This window comes from Osmia lignaria, chromosome 3 (genome assembly GCF_051020975.1).
Source record: "Osmia lignaria lignaria isolate PbOS001 chromosome 3, iyOsmLign1, whole genome shotgun sequence".
NCBI classification, from domain to species: domain Eukaryota; kingdom Metazoa; phylum Arthropoda; class Insecta; order Hymenoptera; family Megachilidae; genus Osmia; species Osmia lignaria.
Genome location: NC_135034.1, coordinates 7528325 through 7547974, shown reverse-complemented (window position 1 = coordinate 7547974; position 19650 = coordinate 7528325). Strand labels below are relative to the sequence as shown.

Sequence of the window (19650 nt, the reverse complement as noted above, 5' to 3'; positions counted from 1 at the left end):
TAACATTTTAGAAAGGAAGATTCTTGTTATTTAAATAAAATTGTGCATTTATTAACAATTTTTCTTCGTAGTTTTTATTTTATAGATTAACATAAGTTTTTCTTGGTAGAGAAGATGTGTAAGAAATAAATATGCCAATATTCACATTATTTATCCATATTTTTTATTCACAGTAAGGTAATCTTTAAATATCAGAGGCGTTCAATACTTCAGACTCTTTATCTTCATCCATATCATTTAATTTGCTTGTGGAACCCGGGGAATTTAATTTCGTCTGTTCAGGTGTTAATCGAACTGTCGTACCGTGTCGACTGTAATCTTCAATCTCGCCCACTGGTCGTTCGGATTCTTCTTCAACAACTCTCTTCTTGCATCTATTCTATGATTCCAAATAAAAAAATTCTTGTACGACATTATTCCTTCTCTGAATTGCTTACATTTCTATTTACCTGAATAATTTTCAGGAACTCTTCCCGAAATTCTTTGCTACATAAAAAGTATATAACAATGTGAACAGCAAAGTTGCAAAGTTCAGTGACCGCAGCAGACGCTTTAAACAAAAGGTAATTGACGTCTGTAATTTCATAACTGCGATATACAAATGGAAGCACTATCGATGGTATCATTGTTATCGTGAAACACACTGCCATAACTGACATTAGCGTAGCTAAATGTTGTTCCTCCCTGAAAAATGATTCATATGCAATAAGAAGATTATACAATTAGAATAAAACTTATTTTATATTTCTACCTACATATATCCTCGATTCCGACTTAACAAAGATGTGTCAGTAACATTAGCCGTGCGAAACTTTTCTGAGACCGACTGGAACTCTTTTTTTTTAGCGTTCAGATGTAAAAACCTCTTCACCACGAAACTATTTAACAGAAAGAGAATGATCATCGGGCAGAGACGTAACGTGATTTCCATCATCCAAATGTAAGCGTTCCATAGCATATTCCGCGTGACGGAAATATTTTCACGCAGCATGAAAAGGGTACCCGTACCCTCCCGCAATTCGTACACCGTTCTCATCCCAGTCAATGGTGCGCTTGCCTGTATTATAATAACAATTTACTTGGTATTAATTTCATTTAGATTAATAATAATTCATTTTTCTATACCGCAAATCCCAAGATGAAGGAACAGAGGACGAAAGAGCGGACACTCTTGCGTGCATTCCTGCTGCGGATTCGAGCGGGGAAAAAAATAAAAATATATCGATCGATGATTAAGCAAGTCATAATTAAAATGCTGGCTATAGCAAAAGTGTTCACAACGACCAGTTCTAAATAAGCGTGGTAGAAAGCAGACGGGTAATCGTTCTTCATACCGTATCCTAAGCGAACAACTGAAACAGAATATTTATTTTTTTTTTTTACTTTGATTCTTTTAAAATATTATATCTTCAGTCTATCTACGTTATAGTTACATACATATGGGGATCCAAGATGTAAGAACTCCGATGTGCGCTAATGCGAGCCCCTTGAGGTATAAGTATGCGATTCCCCGGAAAACCGGCGTGGATAGCACCAAGAGTATTAAAATATTACCAAAAATACCGGTGGTCACTATCGTTGGAATCATTATTCTATAAATAATCCGCAACAAGGACGTGGACTCGTGGAGAACATTTTTGTTCGCATCAGTTATAATGTTCCAAGTAGAATTCTCACCCTCGCAACATAACAACGTTCTAAAAAAAAAATGAAAAAATTGTTAAATATTTTAAATTAATGAAAATTATTTTGTATTTTAGCGATGCTAACGATGATTAATTTTAAAAACGTACCCTTTAACTATTCCCGTTAACATAATAAAAGTTATTTATTTCAGAGAAAGTCAAACGCGAATTTAAAAAATTACATTAAAAAGGTATCATGATTAAAGATTTTTATTGTTATAAACAACTTTATCTCACTTGTTTTGTTACTCTCGTTTAAGAGGATGCGACACAATGGGAACACAACAGGTTCTGCAAAATTCATCCCCGATGAACTTACCACCGTGGTTCCTGAGAAAAACCGATATCGCGCATGCTCTCACCAAGGTTCACTTATTGTTGTACTCTAAGTATACATATTTACTTGTGCATTATAATTATATTCCAGCCCTCTTTGTCAGGTTAACTCAATTGAAAATGCAATAAAAGCGTGTGCAGGGATCAGGTGGATGGTTTTTCGCTTGCATTTGAACGATGGGTAAATAGCCACCATAGTAGTAATTCAATTGATTGACGGGAAAGTTTAAAATTTTCTTTAAACTTTATTCTATATTATCTTTTTGAAATCAGTCTGTAAGGGAAATAATAAATTACTTGTTTTTCAGCGGAGTAATTTCAAAAGAAAATTATCGTTCTAATAAAAACTTACAGTTTTTCCAAAAGTGTTTCTAAAAAAACGTGAAACTCTTTCAGGTGGAAAACCTCGTTAGAGACACCCCTTACACTCGATTGAGCATTCACTGAAGCGACGAACGAAAACGCAAAGCCAGCAAGTAAACTTGGTAAATCCTAGAACGACATTACGTCAATTAGAAATTGATCGTATCCGGAAAAAATATGAGAATATCTAAATAACTCTTGGAGATCTTGTTTTTAAATATATTAAGTTTTCGAACGTTCATTACCTGCTTCCGGTATCACTGTTGAAATTAAGAAGTTGCAGCATTTAGATTATGAATATTAGTTTTAATTGACAATAATATGTTCATTGTAATGTCGATAATAAATAGATAGACAATGGCTAAACTTCCAAAAACCTCCATGTTCCGAATTGGCTCAAATTTTGGAATACTAGCACCATCTATAAAAAAAGGCTAGAACTGCATTCTACAGCGTTGTACCGACGAGAGATAAAATACCTACGATTGCATATAAATGATAATCAATACTACGATTGATAAATGTAATATTGATTATAATATAAATGTATCTCCATATTTGAAACAATACTTTATCAAATATTTCTTAGCAGAATCAGTGTAGTACAAAGTGTTATTAAAGTAATATTCCTTTCTATTTGTTACATAATTACAATAATATAAAAAATAATACAAGACGGGTGTTGTTAAAAAAGTACATTATTCGATTTTTTCGCTGATATTTATTATATTAACTAAATAAAACTGTACCAAGGACAATTATTAAATAGAATATCTAAATATAGTCTGAATTTAAAATATACATTTATTCGTATCCATTACAGATTATAAACAAATCATATCCACATAAATGTATTAATCTAGAAATACATTCATTCATAACAATACATCCACTTCAGAAAGGTAGAAAATCCAAGTAATTTCAGGATTTAATTGAGGTCATTGTTCGTTTATAATATAACATCTACGCGCGATCTAAATGTAACCACTAAACACTCTTCATTCATGTGCTCAATTAACCATTTTCACAACACAAAACATACGTTTTCAGTTCTTTTGAGAACTGAACTCAGCATAATAATATTAATAATTGATAGTTCTATGTCACGAAGTATTAAATTGCATATTTACAATAGCATTCATGCTCCCCTCCTCCATTTTTCACCATTACTGAATTTGGTCATTTCTCGACCGCTTACACCACATGTTCCAATTCCAACTCGGCCATTGACATTTTCTGGTGTTGCAAATATACTCTTTTTAATTACACCTTTCTTTGAAGACTACATTACGAAAAATAACATATTAATAACCAAAAAGTTATTATATCGATTTTAAAAATTGTTTATCAATGTTACCTTATTAGTAAATGCTAGCCATTTATTTTTTTCCATTTCACGTTCCTCTTCAAGCTCTTTAAATCTCTGAAGTTTTCTCTGTTTCTTTTTCTTAAGGTATTCTCTTTGTTTGTTAGGATCAGAGCCTGCTACTGCAGCAGCTTGCATTTTTCTGCAAATTAATGAATCTATCATTTATGAAAGTAACTACTGGAAATGAAGATTCATTGAGACATTGCCACTTTTAAAGTACTGCTAAAAATGAAAATGTAAATGTTTCTGTAATGAATACATTATATCAATCATTATAAAATTTATGCATCAGATACATGTATTAAAGATTTTAATTTTCATAAGGTTAAAAATTATTATTATATTTAAGCTTAAACTTAATCTAGCATACAATACATATTCATGTATGATATGTAAAGTTAAAAACAATATTTCAACAAAAATCTAATATTTCTTGTTACCTTTTCCTGGGTCCCAGCGATGTACATGGACAGTTCATTACCAAGAGACAAATGAACAATAATGGAATTTCAGTTCGAAGCACACCAAACAGTGGATTGATTATCGTGGCCAATTGGGAATAAAGGAATAAGGAGAAAAATGAATGATTAGTAATCATTGTTTCTCATAAAACTTAACCCGCAATGTTCCTCAAAAACTGAGATGTGCTCAAAAATTGCAGGGGGTGGGGGGATTATGTTAATAACTGCTAATAAATAAAATTAATAAATCCAAACATAAACTTACTTTGATTTTTGATCTGCCCAATCTGATGCAGGCCTTTTGGCTACTGATTTTAACTGACTGAGCATTGTGACATCAGTGTTTTTATATTCATTAAAAGTTACATTAACAACTCCTTCTTCGCTTATTGCATCTATGGTTGCCTCATAGTACCTAAGAAAAAATGAATCATATTAGTAAAGCAGATGTTATCTCTCTAACAGATTTATTTATCAATCAGTAGTACAAATAGATGACTTTCTTTTCTGCATTAGAAATATAATGATACAAACATTACAACTACTTACTTGCCATCTTCGCTCCAAGGTGCCATGCACTGATCACCAACCTTCCATTTATTGGCCAGAACTGCAAGTAAAATAGGATCTTTAGCATCCATGCCATTGGCTTGCCTTTTTTCCTGTTGCTGTGATTTAATTAAATCATGTGTCAGCTCTATTACTTCCTCGAGATCAATTTTCAATTTTAAAAGTTCTTCATTACTAGGATCCGTGGTAAGAGCTGCTTCCACCTGAAACAGTGACACATAAAAGTCACATAACTGCAACATCATAAACAAGGAGATACACCAAAAATGGACTCGCCATTCTATCGTTTAAGTTAGGTTAAACAATAAATAACGATCTTACCTGTTGTAGTTGCAATTTATAATTCTGTAAATCGTCCATGTTGAAATCTAAATCTGCAGCTAACTGATAAAGCTAAAAATATAATCTAACAGCCTTCTTTTCTTGCTTTAATACTACTGTCACAAAAGCAAGTAAAAGCAGTAAAAGTGAACACTGCCGAACACCCTACCCTCTATGTATACATACGAATGCGATAAACGCAAACAACTCGTAAGATGGCACTATAATTTTCAGAAATGCATAACCACAGATATGAGATAGACCAGTCATCTTATGGGAATTTGTGATACAATCTGAAATACCGACGTTGTATAAAACCTTCCAGGTCTCCTCCGTCTCCGCACATACATTTTGTAAGCATTATACGCATAAAATAAGTTTGTTTTATTAATTAGTATACAATAAATACAGTAGCAAAAGAGAACATATTGTAATAATGTAATAATGTTATAGATTTAGAAACCCTCAAATGTTCTGCTTACTGCTGAATGACTATACAACATTTTAGGATCCATAAAATGACATTTCTGTAATTTTTGGTTTTAGTAATTTAAATGAATTGTAAGACTATTGTTCGAGTTACATTATGATCATGGAAAATACTATTTGTATGAATAAAGCGTAAAAATTGGCTATTTTTTAGGAAAAGACAGTTTTCTGCTTTATTAGTTTCACTGATCATCATCGGATAGCGCTACTAATACTATTTTCGGAGCGCGCAATGCATAGTTGGAAAACTACAAAATTGAAGCTTATAAAATATGTTTAGCTTGTTAAATTGATTACAAATTAATTATAAACTGTTTTCGTGATTAAGTACCATTTTATCTACCATTATATTGTGTCTAATTTATCAAGGTACAATGTGGTCAGTATACATAACATCATATATGCAGTAGTAACTTCTATGTTGTAGTAATGGTGATTGATAATATAGTGAAGTATAATTCTGTTTGACAGAAAATTGTTAATATGGCATATCCAGTAAGTGCATTTCTATATTTCAGATAAACAAATTTGCTATAGATAAATAAAATTCTTAATTTTCATTTACATTTTGTTGTTTCAGGGATCAATGTATGGAACAACTGATTCCCAATCACAAGTATCTCCAGAAGTACAACAATGGTTTGCTGCTGTGGATAGAGATGGTAGTGGAAGAATAACTGCTTTAGAATTAAAAGCTGCTTTGGCAAATGGACAGGGAGGAACATTTTCAGATGCTGCTTGCAAACTAATGATCGGTGTGTTTTCAAAATCCTTTTAATGTATACACATGTTTTAAAATAATGTATCTTAATGTTTAGAATTATTTGCCTTTTTGTTTTTTATAGGCATGTTTGATAAAGAAAAAAGTGGTACAATAGATCTATTTGAGTTTCAAGCTCTTTATAACTATATCAATGCATGGCTTGGTGTTTTTCGTGGTTTTGATCATGATAATTCAGGAAATATACAAGAAAGCGAACTTAATGCAGCATTAACACAAATGGGATATAGGCTTAGTCCAGAATTTATTTCATTTCTCATCAAAAAAAGTGACCCTGATGGTCATTCTTGTATTACTATTGATCAGTTTATTGTATTATGTGTACAGATCCAAAGATTTACAGGTAAATAATTTATAAAAATTACAGGGTAAAAAATACATATAACAATAATAATTTATATACTTTTTATTACAGAAGCCTTTCGAGTAAGGGATACTGACCAAACAGGAAGCATTACTATTGAATTTGAAGAATTTTTAGGCGTTGCACTTAGCTGCAGTACATAGCAATTCTTATTTTTAACAATTATTGACTTTAGTATGTTTAATTTAGCCTAACCTGATGTACTGTAGTTGCTTATAACATACTATTATAATTCAAAGTTTATTTTATTAAGATTTTTTATCAAGTCATAGGTGTATATTGCGATAGTATTAGCTGCATATTTTATTAGATAGCAAATAACTTTAATATTTTCAGCAAACAGTAGAATAAAAATAAAATATTTAAATTGTATATAACTTCTCAGTTATATACATACAATTCTTATTAATTTATTATTTTATTAATAATACTTTTTTTCAAGTATAAAAATCAGAAATACTTCGTACTGCAACAGTCTAACGCACTTTGATGGTAATAACAGATTCCTTCGATATCAAAAACTATACCCCATTACTCATTGTCAGTCAGTGCCTCAAAGAGCAGCAAGGAGAGGTTTATACAGCCCTTCTCTCAACACTAGATATGACGGCTTCATCACCAAAAGCGGGCCCCTGGCGACGGGATTAGGGGCTCCAGACGCCTTTGCACGCGGCTCAAATAAAAGCCGGCACAGGGTGCAACCCCCGGTGTCGGCCACATGCTAGGCACCCCAGATGGGTACATACATTTCTGAACATAAACAGTATGGAATATCAAATCCTAAACTAGTTTATATGAACCAGACATAATAAATAATTTACTAAAAACGGTAATGTTTAAATTGTATGTTTAAAGGAGGTATTTTATAATTCTGAAACTATTCTAACCTATATTTATTTTTTATACAATGTAATAACTTAAGCCATGTATGTATTGGAAAATGACAATAGCAGCTATGCATACAATATATGATGTTACATGATCAGAAGACAGCTAATCACATAGGTAAGGACATGACTTTAGAATTTACTGAAGTATAATTTAAGTATGAAATCTGTACCTCAAATGACAGTGATATAAAGTATTTATTACCTACCTACCTACCTACCTCACATAAATCAGAAACATGTTTTCAAACACTTATTACATGACAATGCAAAGTGTTAAATTAAGAATTTACTTATTATACAACAATATGTATTTTAATATTATAATTTATGGATATGAATATGAACAGCATTATATAACAATTATCTATTTAACATAGATGTTTTAATGAAGCTATAAATGATGAAAAGAAAACTTGGAGTCATGATCCTGCATTGTCACATGCTAGACAGGCACAAGAAAGAATTCAAGAGTTCAGCAGATTGAAAAGGGCAAGGCATCTTCTTGATGCAATTTCTGTCACAAATGAATTATTGGCAGATGGTTCAAATGTAGAAATATTAAGCCTTGCTCCCACAATAATAAAAAGATTGAAATTCTTAGGAGTGTTTAGTACATCTTTAGGTAAGAATAATACTTATTTGAACAGAAGAATATACAAACCCTTGGATTCATTTTCATACTTTGAATTAAAAATAATCTTCATAGAAAATTTCAATGGAAGTACAGCAGCATCAATATTGAAACCACATACTGGTATCTATCATTGCTGTACATTCTGTTCAAGTGGTGGTAAAAAAGAAGCCATTTGTGGATGTGGAGGAACTATGCCAGGTAATATAATTAATCAATTAAGTAATATGGTATTATTAATATAAACAGCATATTTGAAATAGTTCACATCATTGTTTAATTAAAGGTGGATATCAGGGATGTGGGCATGGTCACATTGGACACCCTGGTGTTCATCATTGGTCTTGCTGTGGATCAGTCTTGCATCATGGTCCTTGCTTAATACTTCAAAAATATGTGCATCAGCTGTTAATATAGCATCATTGGTTTGAAATAAATTTTATTTTTTCATGAATATCTCATCATTCTTATAAATAAGTATTTATTATATACAAATAGTATTACAAAATTTATAGGTGTGGCTTTCTCATTTTTACTATATTACTCTTATATATATTATAGGAATGTTTAACTTGTACCTCAAATGACAGTCTCATATTTTTCAATTTATCGAAATAATTTTTAACTTATAATAAAAACTATACAGCATACTTATCACATGACAATTCATACTTATATATATATATGTTAATAGAACTATCAATTTAACATACCGGTAATCCATTGAACCAAAAGCATCTTTCATTTCTTCAAAAGTACCGTTCAAAAACATACTTTGATCATATTGTGTCAAGAGTATATTTAAAAGTGCCTTTGCTCGTTGTAACACTGCTTTCAAATATAAAGCAACTCTTTTACCAGCTCCAGCTGCTGTTTCACTTGCATGACCTCTGTGTTGAACAGTCCACATACATTCTTTACAAATTACCTAAAACATGAATGGTGTATTTAAAATATCATTAGTTGTACAAGAAACTATTACATAAATAAGAGATCATATTATGAACCTGTTGACAAGCAATGCAATAAAATCGTAATGCGTGAATGGGATGCTTTTGACACAGTGCAGTACGTCGCACTTTAGTAGCTTCCCAAATTGGCCTTATCGTATGTCTCAATGGTTTCAATTCCATAGTGACTTGTTGCTGATGTTCCATTCCGCAATTTAAACAGAAATTACGAAGGCATGTGGAACACTGAACAAGTGCCTTGAAAAATATTAAAAGCAATATGTATACCTGCTGTAATGTATACCTGTTTGTATACCTGCTGTAGATAGAAATTTTTAATACTCACAATAACTTCATCTGTACAAGCATCGCAAAGAACTTTGTTTGCAAATCCGGAACGTATAGCATTCATCACTAGCCGATGTTGAAGAGGATAATGTGGAGGTGGAATTGGAGAATTAGCATTTGGTAATGGGAAATCACATAAAGGACATATTTCATAGTAATTGCTGAACGGGGTACCGTGAATTCTGATATCTTTAAAGAATCACGAATACAAATTTATAATTTAAATTAGATTATATTCTTCTTTCTGTAATTTCAGATTACTTACGTTTGCTCATTAGTTCCAAAACACAAGGTGAACATATTGGATGCAAACAAGATAGTAGTCTTGGTTCCTGCATTCCTTTACCACATCTTGGACAGTGGAACTCTTTGGTTCCCCTGCCTTCCAGAGAAGAAATAGTTTCCTTCTGTGTGCATTCGCTATTTATTCCATATCTTATACCATAAGGTAACTCAGAAGAAGATTGATACATAGAATTTGTCTTGTTCATACCCCATGTTAAAGACATATTCGAATATTCATCATAACTAAATGAAAAAAGCATTCCGTTATATTTTGTTATATTATTATTTTCTAGTAGTACCTACCGTTCATCTTTAGTGAAATGTACTGATTCTGTGTTAAGAACAGGGCATGTATTTTCATTTTTTCGATCGTGGAATGTAAGATTTCTATTGCAAAGTTCGTTGCTCTCATTTTCCCTATCCATCGACGTTTTTCCACCGCAACAACTCGTTACAGATTGATATTTTGGACATTTAATGAAATCCATATAAAATATTCTGTTATCAACCTTGTTCACAACTGAATGCAGTTTATTACAAGTTAATTATATCAGATTCAAAGACATTTTTATATAAATAATTATTTTTATTATACGTAGATTTAATTAAATGGACTCACCAATTTAAACAAACGTATTACGTCCAGAAACTCGACGGTGGATAGAACGAATTCGTTTTACACTATTTCGCCCTTGCTATAACGTAACGAGTTAAAAATAACGCTGAAGTAAGCGCAAGTGAAGCAAAATTATGGACACTTTATACTGTTTTATGTTAAATTCAGATTCGCCATTTCCCATTTAGTTTATATAGAATTATAATAAAATTCAAACGGATTAAAATTAATAGAAATTGTTAAGAAAATATAAATATTCAACATAGGATACTACTGTTGAGTAAAATGAATTGATACCTAAATCATATGGATAAAAATTTTATTATTTATCCATACACAGTGTAAAAATAATATTGATGATATACACATTAAAGAGCAAGTAGTACATACAAAGAATATATAGATAAAGAATGATTATGATTTATAAATACTAATTCCAATACTTTCTAAGGCCGTAATCAAACTGTGTTTGATCATTGTGCTACAGAATCGCTGATATGTACAAACAGCGATATAACTACGAATAAAAATTTTCAAGTACACAATACAAATAATTATATATTATTTGAAATGAATCAAACATGATACAACGAAGTAAACGTGTTCTCGTATATCTCTAATCGAAACTTAAGTATATCTGTTGTCATTCATCTTTTTATACAGATGGCCATTCTTTCTTTTCTGTATATGAAATCATATTGGTAGGTACATATTTAAAATTACAGCCTTGTAACTGACTAGTATTTTATGTTTTTTTTTTTTTTTTTTTTTTTTTGGCCAAACATACACAAATGTGCGTCACTATACGAGGTTTTACGCTCTATACATTTCTGAAACGTTCGATTAAATTAAAACAATTTAACGCACGATACAGTTTGACGTTTATAAGTACAGTTGTTACCTCATGTTTTCACCCTAGAACCCACTTTAATAAAGCCATTCCGAGATTTACCGTTTCTCGCTTGACTATTGTTCTTTGCTTTACGATGCTCGAATAAGACGTCATCAGAATCTGTATCCGATTCAGATAGTACCATTTTATGTGTTGAAACTACGAAACAAACAGAAATGTATTTAATCGAGGAATATTATTTTAAATTAAAATGGAAGGAATAGTGTTTTACATGTGCTACTGTCATCTTCTGGTTCCGGTTGCAAAAGGGAGTAACGTGGTGGTTTCTTCTTGGCGCGAAGAGAACGTCGTTTACCTGAACATATTCTTTGGCATAGGCAAACGAGACCCCAAATAAGACCAACCCAGCACACGACCAGAGACAGTAATGCTATTATTACATAGAGAATGCTCCAATCTGAAAAAGTAATTAATTTCTAACTTAGTTTATTTTAATTTCGAATTTAAATTTATTACTCGACATATTTTAATTAATATACCGCAATTGGAATCGCCATTGCCGAAATATTTCTGTATTAAATTTTGCATCCAAAATGCTTCGCACATACATAGCCTTGTCTCTTGATCACACACCCCATGACCTATTTAAAAATCAATTTTATACAGAAATGAAATACTTCCAATAATATTAGTTAATAAAAAATGTTTACCAGAACAATTATTTTGGCATACAGCAGTATCAATGTTTGCAACTGATAGTTGAAGAAGACCAGAATCTTGTTTTAATTTTTCTTTTAATCGTTTGACCACTTCCGGTCCAGGCATAGTCGTTTTTCCTCCTTTCTTTTCAACGTAAAAGATTAAAACCGCTCTGCCCGTATGTGGTTCTGCTCTTAAATTTCGAACAACGATCGATGCTTCGTCTCGTAATAACATTTGCAACTTTACTATCAATGAATTTTTCTGTGATACCGTTAGCATGTTTGCTCCAATGTTCAGCGTCAATTCAACCAAATGCAACAATTGTGGATCTATACAAAGAATAGTGAATAATTTGTATTAAACCATTTCTTACTTTTAAAAAAAAATTACTTACCAGTTTTCACTATCACGGATACAGTATCCTCGCTACTAAGACCTTGATCATCTACTACTTTTAATCTAAAAACATATCTGCCTGGAACGACATCTGTTACCTATAAAATAAATAATTTTAATTAAATAAGATATATATTATAAATTAAAGTTTTCTACTGAGATACTGTTAAATATTATTACCATTAAAACAGACGATTTATCTGTATCCTGGATTATAGTGCCTATTGCAAGACTAGATGGATCTCTTGTCCATATCCATTCACTAATTCTTAAATCATCAGTCGATTGAGATCCATTAATAATCAGTGCACTAATAGGTGCTATAACAACTTGATCGCCACCTGCGTTTGCTTTAGGAGGAGCATTTTTATCTAGGAAATAAAATTAAATTGAAAAGAATATAAAAATTTTAAACATTTAAGATGAATTTCAATACATACTTTGCGTGACTTTTACTTGTACAGTATCTGAATTTTTATTTCCGTTATCGTCAATTACAGTTAACTTAAATTCATAATCACCCTTTGTTAATTTTGTAATATTTGTAATTGATTCGTTAACTGCAGAGAATTCAGCCTTATTAGGTCCACTGTTAAAAAGATTTTTTATTATTTTGTCATATAACAAATGTAATAAAATAAATATAAATTTAAAAGTACCTCACTTGCTCCCAGTGATAAGATACGATTTTAATATCGTCTTTGCTTTTTCGACCATCGAGTACAGTTTTGGTTTCTGGTAATGCTATAGTTATATCTTCACCAGCATCAGCTGTTTAATAAATCAATAGCGATTAAACATTGTATTGAGATTAAGCTTTTATATAAATTACCTTTAGGTGGTTTATTAGTTGGTGGTTTTACAAATACATGTACTTCAGCTGTAGAAGACTGTTCAGAATCATCTGTTACTTTCAGCACAAATGTGTACATTCCTTCCTCTAAATTAGATAATTGTAAGTATGGAGTTCTTGTGTTTTGCATATCTACTGCTTTATTTTGATCCGAAGGACTCTTTGTCCATTCCCAGCTTGCTATTCCATGATCATCTGTACTCAAATTACCATTGAGTGTCAATGTGTTTTGAGGTAAATATATAATAATATCTTGACCCGCGTTCGCACTAGGAGGATAATCAGTTACTTTCAAGACTGTTATATTAGCACTTGTAGAGTTAGTAATATGATCAGAATCTTCAACAGTCAACCTACACAAATTTCGAGATATTAAATAATTACTGTAGATTATAAATATCATTTGTTAAATAGAAATAAATATTTACTTAAACGTATAATTTCCAGGAATAAGATTATCTAATTGTAGAGTAGGTGTGTCGACTAGATTAGGTTGATATCCAATAGGGCCCTGTTGTAATTCCCAGTGATAAGAAATAACTCGATCGTCGTCTTTACTCGAAGAACCATCTAATACAGCTCCAGTATTCGGCAATTTTACAACTTGCGAAGCTGGTGAAATTATGGCAATTGGTGCCTGATTTATTCTCTTGGCTATAAATAATAATGAAATCATTAAATAAACTAAATTGAATTCAAAGAATAAATCAAAGAAATACGTGTAAATTGAATAGCACTTACGTGGCAAAACACTGACATTTGCATATGCTTCTCCATAAGCGTTCGCATTTGAACTATTCACTGTTACTTTAAATGTATATAAACCTTCGGAAAGATTACTTAATTTAACAGTCATTCGATTCTGATCAGTCATTGTACCAGTATGGCTTTCAGGTTGACTTAAAAGGCTCCAAACATAATTGTAATGTTCATTTTCCTGCTCAGCAGGGACAGTATAGGCAGATAAAGTTACTTCATTTTCTGGTAAGCGTACTTCTTTTGAAACAGCAGAAACTAATAACTGTTTTATGGTTGGTTTCATAGATGTATTAGAATCTTTTTCGTCTTCTGCCTTTGCTTGTGCTGTTACCCCAAGTTCTATATCCTCTACTAAAGTACAAATACCTACCGAAATGAATACAAATATAATTTGAATTATAGAATACAGAATCATTTTTATAAGAAACATTCAATAGTATAATTACCCGCGATATTGCGTTTGAATCCAATGGCACATTCACAAATTCCAACATCAGATTTATCGTTTTTAACGCATACTTCATTTTCTAAACAATCTGGTTTAGTGATACAACTTATCTCGCTTGTTTCACTAAAAAGTATGTGATCCATTTCATTGCCATCCATAAGCAAACTTCTAAAAACATCAAATGTAAAAGTATTTACATTTACCATAGCAAACACAACATAGAAGTCACAAAATTATATATAAAATTTACCCAGTATCGTCATTTATTTGATTTAATAATATACTCCATATTTCATCTTCTTTCACTGGTTTAACCAGAACCATAATAGGTGGATTTTCAGTTGCTAGATCTTTTCTATATAAAGGTATACATAATTTGGAACTTTCACACTGCACATGGTAACAAGTACCATTGTGCATTAATGCCACATTACATGTGGGTTTAGTACAACATACAGCTACACAGTGTTTTATATCGCTTAGATGAGGTTGCATAGTATATATACCACTAGAAAAATTTCCACAAGGTGTGTAACTCGTGAATACTTTGGGAAATAATCCAGGACACAGCATTTGCCATTTCGTGTCCCAATCTGAATAGTCCCCAACGCAACTTCCAAAAAACAATAAGTACAATCCAAGGTAAAAGATCTCAAACATCTTAAGCTGAAAAAAAAAGTTGAATGTACTATTATTTTGTGCTTTACATATAATTCTACTTTAAACTTGCAGCTTCTTGTGTATATTTTGAAGAAATTCTTACCTTGTTTTCGCACAATTCGAATTCAAAATAACGAAGGTTTAAAATTGTTGAGGTAAATTCTGGTTATTTTATGAAACATCTGTCACCTTCTGAACTACTTTACTATCAAATACAGATCGCAGACTGTCGAATAAACGTCTCGGTGGTATTAATTCTAACTTGCGTGGAGACGTACACGGCACAGGCTTATCATATATTAGCAGCATGTTATTATCAACACCAGCAGCTAATTAACTATAGGGACAATTATCATATTTCCTGTTACACCGGAATAGCGAAAGGTCGACTAAGGAAAAGGCGATAAAATTTCAGTGTGTTAATAGTCGCTTATCCAAATAATATTGATATCCTCGTTATTTAACACCATGTGTTATTCATTAAACCCAGGAAAATAACCGTCCGTAAACCCTACACGTTATATCGTTTTGACAACTTGCGCACCTGTATTATCTGTATTTGAACAAAGTATTCGTAGAGGTCGACACCAGTAAAAATAATGAACAAATAAATTAATAAAATTTGTTACACCTTATTTTGTATTACTTTTATTATATTATTTGCTTCCATAAACGCTTTGCCGTATGTTTAATCATATAATCTCTGTTGCTGCACGTATTGATCATGTAAATTAAACAGCTTACTCATCTTATCATTCGGCTTCTTGAATAATAATTACATAGACAACAAAATAAATTTATGGATGAACAATTTGTTTTGTGGAATGTCTTTTTTATATAGCTGACTAAACTTAATTTTAAAAAGACAAATTACATATTTTTCGATAATGTAGTATGAAATTAAAGAATCGCATTACTTATGAATTGTTTATTTAAACATAAAATTATTATTAACGATTGACAATAGGTAGGATAAGCAGAATAGTCATCAAGATTGCGACAACCTTTGAGTTACAATTTATATAATATAATATTATGTATCAGTAAAATTTTATTTGTAAATGGAATATTTTTTAATTTTCTGTGCTGACTGTGCAGAATAAAGGTGTATAGTATTGAGTATCGTAGGTTCTCCCCGAAAAATAGTGATATTTCAACTCTTTCTTGAAAAATTCTCCTGTGCGCTCACAGGTTCCGTGGTTCCTGATCCTCCCCGGGGAATCCCTTTCCGGAGTTTTCGTCCCTCCTTGGAACCTTGGAGGCTCCGAATCCGAATAAAGTGGCGATGTAGGGGCAAAGGCACTTTCTATACTATTCAATAATTATATTAAAATTCTATAATATTCAATAATTAAAAATTATTTTATTTTTAAATCACTTATAATATTAATATCGTGAAACATTCCTGATTCGCTTCTAATGCAATTTTCCTTGGAGGAATCTAAGTAAGTACTTGATGTCATGAGAGTCCATAACTGCGAAAAGACCAATTTTCGTTCTTTTCTGCGCATTGTCGCTCTGATTGGCGATACTCCCAGACGAAATGGAAAGCGATTGGCGGAGAGCTCGCAGCGTTCCCCCACCATCTTCCAACCTGCGCGTCTTAGTTATGGACTCTCGTGACACTTAATATAAGTAAGTACTTACTCAACAACATCGACACTACTACCACTGGCGAGGTATTCGTTAAATTCTTTACGGCCGTGCATTCAAACACCGGAAAGAGGTATGAACAAGTTCGCCGAGTTCGTCGTGGGTGGGCTGCAAGCGAACACAACGTGTGTGTGGTCCAAGCGTTCGTATGCTGGATGCGGCTGTCGCGAACGTAGAAGATGCAAGACGCTTTGTTCGAACGAAACGGAGAGCTTTCTCCGTGGCAGACTATACTTACTCGGGAAATAATTGGTGTTTAGCTGTGAGTAAAGCATCTTAAAGAATTATTTTTATTCTGAAAATGCTTGTACTGTTTATCTTGGTGTTGTACACGTGATGTTTTGTTTTTAATCGAGCCAATAGCGTGCCGGAACATAACACTTAAGAAAATGATATGAAATTGAAATTACCGCAAAGTAATCGAACCTTTTTTTTAATTGATAATAATATTGGATGAATATTAATTATTTTCTTTTTTTTTTTAGATGAAACTCCGGTTGATTTGTTGCTTTCTAATTTTTCATCAAGTATCATCGGAATTGACGCATAGTTTCGCCGCCAATTCCAATAGTGAAAATGAAACATGGAAAAGTTTGGAGTTGAGTTCCAGGCACAGAAATAAAGACTCCCATTACCTGCTGGACAGGTATTCCTTGAATTGCCGTAGACCAGCAAAATGTGTAGAAATGCAAAGGAATACATGCATGGGTACAAGATTACCATATACTACTACTACCTTGGAGCTTATATCTGAGCATGTAACCCAAGATATTATAGAGGTATATCAGACTTATATATTGTTTCATAAAAATAATATATGCATTTATAAATATATATTTTCTGATTTAGAAAAAGAGAAATCTTGAAAGCTTTAACACTATACTTTTCATTTGTGTCCTTATACCTGCTATCTCAGGTACAGAGAAACCCTATTTAAAATCACCTCAGGTACTTCCTGCCTTGACTTCTATACCTGTAGTGTTTCATTACTTTCTCTTGTGTTACTTTTTCAAATAAACTTTTATTTATAACAAAAGATCAAAGAGATAATATTTTTAATTAATTATTTTATTTTCTAGGAGAGATTACACGTATTACAAGCATTAAGACACATGCCAAAGTGTTGGGCAGTTGTCCAGCCCCTTTTATGTTCAATATTCATGCCAAAATGTATTAATGATACGGTAGAACTACCATCTCAGGAAATGTGCAAAATGGTTTCAGGACCTTGCAGAATTATTTTTAATTATACGATATGGCCGAGTTTTATCAAATGCGAAGACACAGAATTATTTCCTGAATTATGTAAAAATGATATCAGGGAGTTAAAGTTTAATATTTCTGGCAAGTGCCTGAAACCTTTGGTCCCAACTGACAATGCGCTTGCAATATTTGAAGGAGTTGAAAGTTGTGGAACACAGTGCAATGACCCACTTTTTACACCAGATGAACATAAACAAATTCATTCTTTTATTGCTTGGGCTGCAGGAATTTGTGGCTCATTTAATTTATTCACAGTTGTAAGTATTATGCAAATGAAGGAATGCAATCAGATAAAAGTACATTTTATTTGTATAAAATTTTAGGTAACGTTTTTAATCGATTGGAGAAGTGCAAATAAATATCCAGCTTTAGTGATATTTTATATCAATTGTTGTTTTATGATGTCCTGTATTGGATGGCTTATTCAATTTACACCAGGAAGCAGGGAAGTGATTGTGTGCCGCAAAGATGGAACATTAAGGATGAGTGAACCAAGGTAGCTTGCAGTTAACATTTATAATAATTTTTATTATAGAGTATCCTTGTTTTTATATAAGATTATTTCAAATATTGATGTATTTTCAGTGGAGAAAACTTGTCATGCGTGGTAGTATTTGTCCTTGTGTATTACTCCCTTATGGCAGCTATGGTGTGGTTTGTGATTCTTACATATGCTTGGCATATGAGTTTTCAAGCATTAGGCAAAATCCAAGATAGAATCGATAAGAAGGGTGCTTATTTTCATCTAATTGCTTGGTGTTTCCCACTTGTTCTCACTGTTACGATTATGGCATTAGGAGAAATAGATGGAAATAGTGTTACTGGTATATGTTTTGTGGGTTATGCTAATCATGCAGTCAGAGCTTGGTTTTTGCTTGGTCCTGTACTGATTGTTTTACTGGTTGGAGGATACTTTTTATCCAGAGGTATGTATGAAACATACATTTATTTTATCTTATCTATGTAATCAAAGTAATAAAATGTATTCTCTTATATGCTTTCCTAAAGAACATAATCTGTAAGTATATTTTTTTTAGGAATAATTGTTAATATTTCAACCATCATTAATATAATATAGTTTCACTAATATTATTGTTAACATTTTTAGGATTAATTACTCTGATTCGACTGAAAATAAGTAGCCAAGAAATAATATCTGAAAGGGCAAGTGCTAAAATACGAGAAACCATCGTGCGTATGGGTCTATTTTCGATTTTCACATTTACTGCAGTTGTTGTAACATTTTATTGCCACATTTATGAGTTTCAACATTCTTGGGAATGGCGTCAAAGCTTCAGAAATTACATGATGTGAGAATAATACTGATAGAAATTACATAGTACAATGGTACACAGTACACATCCAAAGTCTTGTCTATTATTTACAGATGTGCAATAACAACAAAATATTTGGATATTTCTGAATGTAAAATGGAACTTCGACCGAGTGCTGCAAAAATGCAGTTACATTTACTTTCTCCATTTTTTGCCGGCATTCTTATGTCCTCTTGGGTTTGGACTGGTTCAACTGTAGACACCTGGACTAGATTTCTCAGGCGGTAAGACGTCGAGAACTTTTGTTCTCTTGAAATCAAATTTAATATG

The 19650-nt window shown here is 32.0% G+C and overlaps 7 protein-coding genes across 18 annotated transcripts in view; 3 read left to right on the top strand and 4 right to left on the bottom strand.

The window, feature by feature from the left end:
• Positions 1 to 60: 60 nt before the first annotated feature.
• Positions 61 to 2230, bottom strand: LOC117605334 (putative G-protein coupled receptor B0563.6). Of its 2 annotated transcripts, none has more exons than XM_034326561.2 (6): positions 1794 to 1932; positions 1438 to 1697; positions 1126 to 1352; positions 756 to 1057; positions 450 to 684; positions 61 to 379 (listed from the first exon to the last, which is right to left on the bottom strand). In XM_034326561.2, exons 1-6 carry the CDS (start codon positions 1814 to 1816, stop codon positions 185 to 187), a joined length of 1242 nt encoding a protein of 413 aa, XP_034182452.1. In that variant the 5' UTR covers positions 1817 to 1932; the 3' UTR covers positions 61 to 184. The 2 variants fall into 2 exon arrangements, with proteins under 2 accessions (XP_034182452.1, XP_034182453.1); XM_034326562.2 differs by lacking the exon at positions 1794 to 1932 and adding an exon at positions 2089 to 2230 and having other exon boundaries at positions 62 to 379.
• Positions 2231 to 3162: 932 nt separating this feature from the next.
• On the bottom strand, positions 3163 to 5285 carry Spf30 (Splicing factor 30). Of its 2 annotated transcripts, none has more exons than XM_076688018.1 (5): positions 5106 to 5285; positions 4764 to 4987; positions 4480 to 4629; positions 3742 to 3892; positions 3163 to 3620 (listed from the first exon to the last, which is right to left on the bottom strand). In XM_076688018.1, the coding sequence occupies exons 1-5, from the start codon at positions 5142 to 5144 to the stop codon at positions 3579 to 3581; spliced, it is 606 nt and encodes a 201-aa protein (XP_076544133.1). In that variant the 5' UTR covers positions 5145 to 5285; the 3' UTR covers positions 3163 to 3578. The 2 variants fall into 2 exon arrangements, with proteins under 2 accessions (XP_076544133.1, XP_034182432.1); XM_034326541.2 differs by having other exon boundaries at positions 3167 to 3666.
• Positions 5286 to 5317: 32 nt separating this feature from the next.
• Positions 5318 to 8143, top strand: Pef (penta-EF-hand domain containing protein peflin). 7 transcript variants are annotated; one of them, XM_034326547.2, is made up of 8 exons: positions 5318 to 5458; positions 5559 to 5666; positions 5749 to 5973; positions 6066 to 6089; positions 6175 to 6349; positions 6440 to 6718; positions 6791 to 7744; positions 8007 to 8143. In XM_034326547.2, the coding sequence occupies exons 4-7, from the start codon at positions 6078 to 6080 to the stop codon at positions 6880 to 6882; spliced, it is 558 nt and encodes a 185-aa protein (XP_034182438.1). In that variant the 5' UTR covers positions 5318 to 5458; positions 5559 to 5666; positions 5749 to 5973; positions 6066 to 6077; the 3' UTR covers positions 6883 to 7744; positions 8007 to 8143. The 7 variants fall into 7 exon arrangements, with proteins under 7 accessions (XP_034182438.1, XP_034182435.1, XP_034182434.1 ...); XM_034326544.2 differs by having other exon boundaries at positions 5749 to 6089; positions 6791 to 7568; positions 7662 to 7744; XM_034326543.2 differs by having other exon boundaries at positions 5749 to 6089.
• LOC143308235 (uncharacterized) lies at positions 7458 to 11241 on the top strand. Its single transcript, XM_076693170.1, has 4 exons — positions 7458 to 7477; positions 8007 to 8251; positions 8336 to 8461; positions 8547 to 11241. The coding sequence occupies exons 1-4, from the start codon at positions 7458 to 7460 to the stop codon at positions 8675 to 8677; spliced, it is 522 nt and encodes a 173-aa protein (XP_076549285.1). The 3' UTR covers positions 8678 to 11241.
• LOC117605325 (uncharacterized) lies at positions 8862 to 10331 on the bottom strand. The gene is made up of 5 exons (XM_034326534.2): positions 10147 to 10331; positions 9824 to 10086; positions 9557 to 9747; positions 9268 to 9468; positions 8862 to 9188 (listed from the first exon to the last, which is right to left on the bottom strand). The coding sequence occupies exons 1-5, from the start codon at positions 10329 to 10331 to the stop codon at positions 8862 to 8864; spliced, it is 1167 nt and encodes a 388-aa protein (XP_034182425.2).
• On the bottom strand, positions 11203 to 15823 carry LOC117605320 (dyslexia-associated protein KIAA0319). Of its 4 annotated transcripts, XM_034326512.2 has the most exons (15): positions 15234 to 15820; positions 14721 to 15136; positions 14469 to 14638; positions 14005 to 14388; positions 13692 to 13917; positions 13243 to 13616; positions 13070 to 13181; positions 12851 to 12999; positions 12591 to 12781; positions 12409 to 12508; positions 12023 to 12343; positions 11852 to 11953; positions 11584 to 11769; positions 11361 to 11510; positions 11203 to 11289 (listed from the first exon to the last, which is right to left on the bottom strand). In XM_034326512.2, the coding sequence occupies exons 2-14, from the start codon at positions 15128 to 15130 to the stop codon at positions 11362 to 11364; spliced, it is 2874 nt and encodes a 957-aa protein (XP_034182403.2). In that variant the 5' UTR covers positions 15131 to 15136; positions 15234 to 15820; the 3' UTR covers positions 11203 to 11289; position 11361. The 4 variants fall into 4 exon arrangements, with proteins under 4 accessions (XP_034182403.2, XP_034182406.2, XP_034182404.2 ...); XM_034326515.2 differs by having other exon boundaries at positions 11203 to 11510; positions 14469 to 14635; positions 15234 to 15823; XM_034326513.2 differs by having other exon boundaries at positions 11203 to 11510; positions 14721 to 15158; positions 15234 to 15821.
• A 294-nt stretch (positions 15824 to 16117) lies between these two features.
• The window catches only part of smo (smoothened, frizzled class receptor), a 7031-nt gene continuing 3498 nt past the window's right edge, over positions 16118 to 19650 (top strand). The window contains exons 1-7 of the mRNA XM_034326510.2: positions 16118 to 17045; positions 17269 to 17562; positions 17863 to 18303; positions 18370 to 18542; positions 18632 to 18972; positions 19155 to 19356; positions 19434 to 19604. Coding sequence (XP_034182401.2) covers positions 16932 to 17045; positions 17269 to 17562; positions 17863 to 18303; positions 18370 to 18542; positions 18632 to 18972; positions 19155 to 19356; positions 19434 to 19604 — 1736 coding nt within the window. The 5' untranslated portion in view covers positions 16118 to 16931. The remainder of the gene's footprint in view (positions 17046 to 17268; positions 17563 to 17862; positions 18304 to 18369; positions 18543 to 18631; positions 18973 to 19154; positions 19357 to 19433; positions 19605 to 19650) is intronic.